Source organism: Nematolebias whitei, chromosome 9 (assembly GCF_014905685.2).
Source record: "Nematolebias whitei isolate Nwh7 chromosome 9, NemWhi1, whole genome shotgun sequence".
NCBI classification, from domain to species: Eukaryota; Metazoa; Chordata; class Actinopteri; order Cyprinodontiformes; family Rivulidae; genus Nematolebias; species Nematolebias whitei.
Window position 1 is genome coordinate 33,530,531 of NC_056506.1, and position 10,933 is coordinate 33,541,463.

At 38.8% G+C, this 10,933-nt stretch overlaps 1 protein-coding gene across 1 annotated transcript in view; it reads left to right on the forward strand.

The window, feature by feature from the left end:
• Positions 1-10,933, forward strand: part of LOC119414228 (ephrin type-B receptor 1) — a gene marked incomplete at its 5' end in the record, with an annotated part of 145,019 nt that overhangs the window by 127,895 nt on the left and 6,191 nt on the right. Inside the window, one exon of the mRNA XM_037681328.1 lies at positions 10,371-10,520. Within this exon, the coding sequence (XP_037537256.1) occupies positions 10,371-10,520 (150 nt within the window). The remainder of the gene's footprint in view (positions 1-10,370; positions 10,521-10,933) is intronic.

The window sequence follows — 10,933 nt, forward strand, 5'->3', positions numbered from 1 at the left end:
TGCACTAATCAGAATATATATATATTCTGATTAGTGCAAAAAAATCACATGATGCCAGTCCAACTGGCAGGAGGTGGATGCCAAGGTGTGATCAGCAGCAGTGTCATAGGAGCCAGAGGAGATTTGACCTTACATCAGAGTGGCTGAAGGCTAATTGCTCCCTAGGAATAGCCTGCTTTCTATGCTCGGCCCCTGTGGCTAAACCTTGCTGAATGGGTGTTATTTAGCAACAAAGATGGGCAGCACCTCTGTAGTCTCTGCTGCTGAGGAGGCTAATAAAACAGGGCTTAAAGGATTGGATTATAGATTGGGGTCAGTATTTTGATGTTGTTTAGTGCAACCTCTACAAAGTCAACAAAAGGGCTGTTCAGAAAGGCTCAAATGATTTGTCTATAGATGTACAGAACATACATGAAACAAACACTATAGGGAGAGTTGTTGTAGTCCCGTTTTGTAATTAAACAGTGCATGTCTTCTGCCCTTCACTTCACAGGCTCTTTTGCTATGACCTGATGCCCACCAAACAGTGAGCAAAGCTTGCACTGCAGACAAGGACAACGGAATAGGGAAATTAAATTGCACTGACAGGCAGTGATTTACATACACCAACTCCCTCTTCTTGCAAATTAATCACCTCTTTCCCTCAGCTGTTTTTCTAATTTTTTTTGTCTGCAATTCTGGGCACACCAATTACAGTGCCTGTGGTGTGATGGTGGATCCATGGTTGGGAGGACATGCTGGTAATTGCGTTAACCCTGGACGTGGGTTCACTCTGGAGCAATGTTGTGGAGTTTAAGACAGAAGGAGGCTGTCCTCCCTCTCTGCTGGCTGCTCACCAAAGTCATGATTAATTAGTCTTACAAAACAATACTTGAACTGCAGTGGTCTGGCTAAGGCGCTGTTTGTTAATTATTATAAAACATTCATACGCTGTGTGTTTCTATTGCCCTTTTTTTACGTAACTGCAGTATTTAAAAAGTGGCTCGGTGGTGCATTTCAAGTCATGGTGGATCTGTAAACCTATCAGAAGCTTTCAGCTTTTATATCCAAATATCTGATTTAATGTAGTTCTAGCTGTTTATTTATTTATTTTTATTCTCAGAGCAACATGAATATGTATCAGAATGGTCCACTCAGCATAGATGAAATAAAATAAAGTTGTGTGTCCTTGTTCATCTGTGAGTGAAGATCAGAGTCTCCATGCCAGCTCACACCTGTTCAGGATTTTGATTAGTCCCCATCTCCAAATGTGTTTCAAGTGACCAACTGTGACTGGATCTGTCTTCATTCTACACTTGACTAAACATGTAAATAATTTCCGCTCAGAAACCCAAATACTTTATTTTCACTGTCTGAAGGCAACAAAGCACCTCCCATGTCTAATTTAATCTAAATTAACTGTAAACATTATGCAGAGGATTTCAGTTGAGCTGGTCCCAGATGCAACTCATGCGCAGTGCCTAAAGAATGTGGCCATATGCTGCTCAGATCACCACAGAGGGTGTTCTGACTGATCTCAAAGTGATCCTCAGTGCATCTGGGATGTGTTACCACCTGCAGGGTTCTACTTGTGATCATATCTCCCAAGACTTGTGATATACTATTGCCAGATGTGTAAAGACCAGGGTATGGGCATGATCACAAACGTATTTTGCATATTTTGTGTCAACGCAAGTACATTTCATAAATGTGATGTGCAAGTATATTATGTCGAGCTCATAGGTGCTTAGCCCATAACCCGTTTACTGAAGGTTCATGCCCACAGGGCACCAGTAAGAAGGACATATGTTGGGAAGACTCTCTGCTTGTGCCTCAGCTGATGATGTGAAAAAGACTGCCAGTACCCTTCATGTCTTGAAATGTGTACTTTATTTTATGCTGTGACCAAATGGGCAACTGCACCATGTGGATAGAAGTGTGTGTCTTTTTTTTTTTTTCCTGTGTTCCCTGGGACGCATATACACACATGAATGTTCCCTGGTGTGTTTGTGTATATTCTTGTGTCATTGAAGCTGAGAGGGGCTGAAAGGTGGGGTCACGCAAAGCCAGTAACAAAGCTCATCCGTCAAAATTCCCGTGACCCAAGTGACATTCTTTCAGCTCCGCTCCAGCGCTCCCACTATGTGGACTGCCCTGTTGTTTCTGTCATTTGTCTGTTTTCTATTAGCATCCCCATTCCTGCTCTCACTGGTTTCAAACCTACTCATATTTTTTGACTTGCTTACTTTCTTGTGGTGAAATATTTAAGGAGGACACTGCTATTAAGGAGACGGTTTCTCAGAATAAACTAGGAGGGGAATGGATACATGTCTGCATAAATCAGGTCAACAGGTGACCAAGGGACTTTCTTTTAAACATAGTATTCATCTCTGTATTTGTCTTGCTGCGCACGTTTGTACCCCATGTCTGATTTAATTGCTTTGGTCTGGTAACTTGTCACCTTCAGCTACCTTCACACTTTGTAAACTGTTCATCAAAATGTCGGGTAGCTGTTTCAGAAGGGAAAGAAGAGAGGTTCAACACTCTCATATCCACGTTTCCAACTTCCATTGGAAGTAAAAGTCTGTGATGGAGACCAAACATGAGTACCATCAAAGTATCCAATGGTTGTCCTGATGGACTGCTGTCGCTTTTAAACACAACGTCACAGGCATCTTTAAAATGTGTTTATTGTGTCTTCATTTTTCATCTCAATAGTCAGTTTCTGTCATTATAGATTGTCCATAATGCGTGTGCATTAAGCAGCATCAAAAATCTAACAATTAAATTAGGCATTTACTGTAAAAATAAAATAAAGACAGATATAGGTTTTGATCAACAAAAACACGATGCCTGGTTTCTGCATCGAAGAGTTCTCAACTCACTAAAGAATGTGATTTACACCTTCTGTCATATTTGCTAAAGGAAGTTTAACATAGGCTTTGATTTACCATCTGTGACTGACTGTATTTGCATCTTTACAATGAAACAGCTCATGCTCTCATAATCCTGTTCACTAAATCAGAGGAAGAGATACCTGATCTGTGGATGAGCTTGTATCTCCATGAATCACTACACTAAAGACTGCGGTGTGACAGAAAGGAGATTTAATCTGTTGATTAACCACTGAACAACGCTAATCTGTGGATTTCAAATTAAAAGACACGTCACAAACTGTATCTGTATTGATGTCAACAGCTACAATAATAAAATATATGTAGGAAAAACAGATATATTTTATCTTTATAAACCAAATGATGTCACTCCCAACCAGGTTGGCTGTGGCTGAGTGGTTAGAGCAGTCCTCCTCCAATGCAAGAGTTGGGGTTTCGAATCCACCAGCAGTCACATGTTGAAGTGTCCCTGGGCAAGACACTGAACCCCTCATTGCCTCCAGTGTTTGTCCCATCGGGGTATGAATGTGATAAAGCACTGGTTAGTCTCTTTAGAATTAGTGGTGGGTGTGGCGGCACAGAGGTTAGAGAAGGTGGGCCTGTGATCGGAAGATCGCTGGTTCAACTCCTTGTACCAACAACATCAAAATGTGGGTGAGATTGGTGAAGCACCCACACCTGTCTCCATCCTCATTTGCTCCACTCTGGGCCCTTGAGCAAGGCCCTTAACTCCCACCGTCTGCTCCCTCTGGCACACTATAGCAGCTCTCTTCTCCACACAGAGGGCTGTGGTAGCTCAGTATTCTGTGGTTGTGTCAGGAAGGGCATCCGGCATAAAAAGTAATTGCCACGTCTTCGTGCAACTTAGTTCGCTGTGGCGACCCCTGACAAAGGGAGCAGCCGAAAGAAGAAGTAGAAGTCTCTTTAGAATGATTTGTTCAATAGGCTTTGTATAATCTAGTAGAGTGCTGTATGAATGGGTAAATGAGGACACAGATTGTAGTGTAAAGAGCTTTGAGTGTCTTGATAAGATAGCAAGGCGATATCTAAGTACAGTCCATTTACCCGTCACCATTTATTTGAACTGTCATTTATTAAATTTTCAATTTCTATGTAGATAAAAAGTTTTTTTTCAGTTCACACGTTTTACTTACCAATTATAAAAATAAAAAAAAATAATGTATGCATGTTTTTCAATATTTAGATGATGTTCTTCTACATATGGTGCATGTATTTACTTAAAAAAATGTTTGAGTTAGACAAACAGACTTCCGTGGTCAAAGTCACATTAACTCAAGAAATTTGATTTCTGAAAACTTGAATTGTTCATTCAGTGCAAGAAATATCCATTAGAGTAAAATGTCTAGTTTTATACTTTTGTTAACAGAGGTCAAATATCAACCTTAATTTAATTCTCGCACTCAAACAAAAAAATATATGTGCTTTTCGCCATGAGGTATAAAGCCACAATACACTAATTTTAGCTTCATAATGTTCTCATTATAGAGTTTCTTATAAATGACATCCCAGTAGCATTAAAGGGAAAATTGAGTCCATTCAGGTTTTGCTCCAGTTTCATATGACTGTAAATGTAATTGCCTATATCCTACATCCTGTGAAGACATTATGCTAACAAGGTCACATTCTAATAAAATAATCTAATAGAACAAGTAACACTGATTACTAGCTGCAGTTCTTTTATGGTGCAAATAATTTTATAATCCTATAATGTTAACAACTATTAGAGCAAAGAATTATAATGTTTGCTTGACCAAATATGACTAGATCAGACATTGGATGGGGTTGATTATGAAAACAGAACAAAACAAAACAAACAAAAAAAAACTTTGGAGAATATTTTTAAAACATCCATCCATCCATTTTTGTATTTTTTATCTTTGCTCAATTTTTCCTTTCCAGTGCAGGTGAGCTACAGCCTGTTCCTTGCAGTCACTGTGCAAGAGCATAAAGTTAACCTAACATGCCTGATTTGTTTGGTCTGTGAGAGAAAACCCATGTGTGCTCAGACATGCAAACTCCACCCAGAAAGGTGATCCTCCAAATTTCTTGCTGTGAGTCAACAGGTCTAGTCTGTGCCTCCAAAAAACAACTTCTAAAACAAAAGTTTGAATGCATGAATGGAAGTTTTTTCTTTTTTTTAATAATAAAATATTAGCTCAGTCACGACACCCTCACAACCATCTAGCATTGACTTAGAGATGCAAACGCAACAAATGTGTTTGGTCTCCTTATTCAGAGAAGCATTAACCCAAACAGTATGAAAAGTGCCATTACATTAGATAAATGCATAACATGACCTGTGTTTCATGTGATGTGTTCCTATAAGAAGAAGAAAAAACGATTTTTCGTTAATATAAACAGGTTTTAAATAAACTCTTACTTAAAAATAAGTCTAGCTGTAAATAAAATGCTGCATGTGTAAATGCATCCATCTTTTCCTTATCTGCACCCGTTATATTTCTTTCAAGGTCACAGGAAATGGAGTTTGACGCTGCTGACACTGAGTGAGAGAGGCAGTCAAATCTGAACAGGTTGCCAGCAGTCCATTACAGAACTTCAGAATCACCACTAACATGCACGTTTTTGTTCTGTGGGAGGAAACTAGAGCACTCAGAAAAACTAAATTTGGCGCATGCAACTTCTACTTAAGCAAAACCCAACTGTGGTTTGACCCAAGAACGTTCCTGCTCCGAAACAACAGTTGTACCCTCCCTCATTAAACATGAATAATGTCACAAGTATAAAACAATTACTGTAAAATACACTCAAATTTGAATGAAACCTGAAAGGGCATTTCTCTGCTGTAACCCAAAGCTTCCCAGAACACAGTTAAAAGTTTCCCAAGTATAATTTATTATATAGGAGTTGATTACCTATGGCACTATATAGTTAGGACGTACAATATTCCATATTTAGAAACATTATTTTTCTGTGGCAAACAAATAATAAAGCCTGTACCATTTGTTTAAAATATCCCATTTACTTCAAATAGAGAAAAATGTAGACTTTTTGTGTTTCCACTATGGTTTTCTTTTTTTGTCTCCCATCATGGATACTATTTATAAACTAAAGTAAAGCCTCAAATAAAATAAAATAAAAAAATGAAACTTGACTGAAAATGAAAAGAAAGTTTATAACTAGTCACGTCTAATTTTGGACATGCATTTTATTTTTTAAAATATGAGTTGAGATAAAGTGATTTTATGTAAATCCTTTGTTTAAAAAAAATACATGAAACTTTAGAACTACAACAATTGTTCTTCCTTGCTCTCGATCACACCGCCAGATCATACATGACTGAAATTTAGTTTGTTCTGCGGCTATTTTTGAAAATGGAACAAACAGAAATAAATGCATGCAAGAAGGCATATTTCCCTTAATCATTCTGAATACAAGTACATAAAGAAGGTACTCTATGATATGTAGAGTATGTTTTCTATCCCTTCTGTTATAATTTTGTGCTGTATGAGAAATCCTGAAGTTCACCTATTAACCAAACTCAACATTTTTAAAGGTCCTTCCTAAATGTCAGAATGTTCAGGATCTATGAAATGCATACTGAAGTCTGTACAATGTCTCTAGAGCCCTACATTACTTCATTGTTTACATGTTGGAAGACCTATGTCCCTGTTTCACCAGACATTCCCATGAGTGTCTGAGAAACCAACAATTCAGTCACACAATGACCTTCTTTTCTCTCTTCCTTGCGCCTTTCTTCCCCTCCGCATCTCTATGTCAGTCATCTTCTCTGCCTCCTTCAGCATTTATCTTTTTTTTCCATCTTTATTTATTCTGTTTGGGCAGACATCCAGGGCAGATCGTTGCTTTCAGGATTTCATTAAAACGATGTTGATGGAGCACTCTGCCCAGCCTAAGTAAATGTGCTCAAGCCCATTTGAGTGTGCATTGTTTGGAAATGGATTACTGAAGTTGGTGGAGGAAAGGAAAGGAGAAGAGGGAATGGGGGAAAGAAAGAAAGAAAAAAAAAACAAACAGGGAATGAAAGATCTACATATTTGTCTTCCAGATGGCTTAGAAAGTTTGTTTAGAATCACAAAATGAAGTAAAAAGCAAAAGCTGAGTAAAAACAACAAGTGCTGGACTATTCGGAAGTAAGCTTATCTGGGATGTTCCTGCATGTTTGTGACAACTGGACCGTGGCAGCTATATGTTTTCTGTATTTGGCCTCATTTCACATCAGCATGTCTATGACAGACTACATGAAATTATCTGCACATTAGTGGCTCTGTAGCTCAAACTACAGCCAAGACTTGACAGGTGTTTCGTATCCTTGCTATGTGTATCACAATCTAAGACACACATTACCTGACCGGCAGATGTTTGTCCTTAATCTCTAAGGCCTGGCTGTCACAATAAAACACACTGGTCCAACCACGATTCCTCTAAACGTGACAGTCCCGGCACATCGCCTTCAACGTCACACTTCAGACACATCGCAAGCCGTCACTGCTGGTCGTAACCTGTCAGAGGCGGTCACATCCAGGTGGAGCCAGTCACGTACTGTAATCTCACTTTGTTGATATAGAGATGACAGCCCCTTCAAATGTTAGCGCAAGGTTTTCAGGAGTGGATTTCTGTGTGCAAACATGGCTAGATGTGTTTTTCACCTGCATATGTGGGAAGGAACATTTGGGTTTGTGTCTGCCACGCTAATGTAGTTAGGAATGCTCCCTTTTTATTTAAAGTACTAAAACTTATCAACCAGAAAATTGAACCACCTGATATTGCTAGAAAATCAAAAACTGCATATCACCTGCTGAACTTAATAGACGCAGAGTTTTGGGAGGTATATTATTAGATTTTTTTTCCCCACTCAAGGTGTAGAAGTTCTGTGGCCACAGTGACCATAAAGCATGTCAGGTCTACACACATTCTGACTTAACCATTGACATAATAAGCATGTTATTCATTTATTCAGCCTTTATTTATACAGGTTAGTCTCATTGAGTCATGAGGACTCATTTACAAGAATGTCCTGTTTTAGACAGACAACATAAAGTACAGACGACAATAAACTACAGTAAAAATGCAATTAAAATAAAAGTAGTGTTATAAAAACAATAAGTCAAGGTGCTATATAAAACAAGGTAAAATTCTAAAAACAAGAACAGTTTTGCTTTGATGTTTCTATCGACCTTATCAAATGTTTAAAATCCCCTAAATAAATTAAGGTGGACGGCTTCAGTTCCTGTTGAAAGGTGTTCCAGGTTGCAGGAGCTGAGTAGGACAAGGCCTTTTTGCCAAGTTCAGTGCGCACTGAGGGAACGCTGCAGGTAATGATGGCCTACGAGCGCATGCTCTAACTGCACTGACGACATGACATGTAGGAGGAGATATAAGAATGTAACTGATCAAGGAGTGATTTATAGATGAAAATGAACCAGTGTGAGAGCCTACATGTAGACAATGATGACCAACTGACCAATGAGTACAGAGTGCAGTGATGGGTTACAACCAGTAATGAATCTTAGCAAGCCCTAGTAGACACCATCCAACATCTGCAAGGAACTAGCAGGGGCATTCATGTAAATAATGTCACCATAGTCAATGTTAGGACGTTGCTTTATAAAAGCGATATTTCACTTCAACGCAAACATAAAACAGCTTGTTCTGTTTTTGGTAGCTAGCTGTGTATGGTTTTTCCATTATTTAAAGGCTTCAGAAGCTTCAGAAACCACTTCTCCTTTGTTGTTTACATTAGACCTGTTTTCACATTTTTGCCCCCAACTATTTCCCCCTAGTATTGATGTTCTTTGTACTAAAAAAAATGTTTTTACTTCAGTTTTTGCCTTTTTCACTGGTATTCATGAGCTGTTCAGCACTGCATGTTATTGAAGTAGGATTTTAGCAGAACTATCACTGGCCCACAGCAGTAATTACTGAGGGTGTGCATAGCTGCCTCTGACTCACCCGACTTGGAAATGTTGTTACAAATGTTTGTCTCATTGGTGGCACACTGGGAGCGTCTTGTGAAGTCTGTGTCTTTGTTCAGACCATTTCAACGATGCTCAGCTCATATCCTAACAGGGTCCTAGGGCGTGGGACCAGATGTATAAACTGATGAGAACAGAAAGCAAGTTACAAAGAGACTATAATAGATTTGCTGGAAGCAAGTTCATAGCTTTTTTTCCTGTTATGCTGCATTTATTTCTTCATTTTTTTCATTCTGATGTATATTCATTTGAACAAGATTTTTGACATGGCATAGTTTCCCTGAAGGAACAAGAAGTCGGTTGGTCATTTTATGATATAATTTTTGCAGAGATGATATTTGTCCCATATCTGTGTGGTTTCTGTGCCCTCCATCGTTAGGAGGGGCATGTGACAGAGCCCCGGGCTTTTGGTTTAGATGAAATGATTCAGATATGAGCTACGCTAAGATGTGAGCAGAACACTGAAGGAATGCGAGTTTAAACAGCCTTTACTCACTTCTTTTTCTCTTCTTCTCACCCGTTCTGACTTTTTCCTCACTTTTTTCTTGTGAAATGCTCGCAAACCTAAATGTTGTACCACTGACTGCTTTTTCAGTCTTTAATGTCTATTTTTTAACTTTTACTCGTGCCCTTGATTAGGCTTATTCACGTCGTCTTGCAATGTTTTCTGATGGCAGACCCCTTTCACTGTCAGATATCAGGCCTTTCTTCTGGATCAGCAGTTTCTTCATGATCAAAACCTAAATATGTGCTTATTACGAAGGTCAAGCTCTCTCCATCATAACAACATAACACCAACCTGTAATATATAAAACTGTAACACAGAAACAAAAGAGACTGTCAGATGCATGCAGACAACATGGATAGACTCCAAACAACCATGTTCTGTGTTATTATTCTCACTTTGGGTGGTCTGCACTGGTTTTTCTTGGGTTTGTTTCTAACAGCGGCTTATCTCCAAATGCTCAGGTTCATTTAATTGGCATTAAGCTGGTGACAAACTCAACTCAGATGTAAGGGGATTGGCAGGGCTACGTGTCTGTCTGTTCTATTGGTGTGTGTGGGTGTGCACACACAAACCTCTCTGTGTGTGTCTGCACACACGTTCCCAGCTGGGTCTGTTTGTATGCGTGCATGGAATTTAAAAACAAGCCGCTGTCAATTCCAGTCAACAGCACGCGTGGCATGCCTTAGGCCCAGGTAGCCTAATTACAGACAGAAACGCTCAATGAAGGAGCCGTTGCCCAGACCTATCTTCCTTTTGTCAAACAAAGCTGCAGGAAACAAGGCAGTGGTAAATGTAAAGTGGGTCGATGACTGTTCAGTCTCTCTTGAGACGGATAGAATCTCTCGTGAATGTTTGGGATGCAGGTGGATGGGCAAAAAACAAAGATTGTAGCTAGTTAAGACAAGTCCTCTGTTTTTCAGAATAAAGGCTGACTATAATTTACTACGAGGACATCAGACATTTGAGAACTCTGACATTTCTCTAACTCAACTATTCTCTTTTTATTCCCCTCAGGGTGGAAAGATACCAGTAAGGTGGACAGCACCGGAGGCTATCGCTTACAGAAAGTTCACCTCAGCTAGTGACGTGTGGAGTTATGGCATTGTCATGTGGGAAGTGATGTCATACGGCGAGAGGCCTTACTGGGACATGTCCAACCAGGATGTAAGTGCTTGTAAAAGATCCAGTGATGCAATGCACTTTTTTTTTCTTTGAAACACATAAATGTTAATAATTATACAGGATGGGATTTATAGAAAAACACTATTAAAGGGAAGCATCCAATTAAAAAAAAAACGTCCAGAAAATTGAGAACCTTTACTATGTTATTATGATTTTTTAGACATTTAGTAATATTTAGTTATTTTTGTTTTGTTTGAATTTAAAAAATATATATTCTGAAATACTGTGTCTTTCTTCTTGCATATAAAAATCTGAAATGTATGTCCCTTTGTGTTACTCAGTGGTCTTTAATGTACAATTGGGAAGCATCTACTATGAAGCCAAAGTAAAATAAAACGTATATATATATATATATATATATATATATATAGATATATATATATATATATATATAT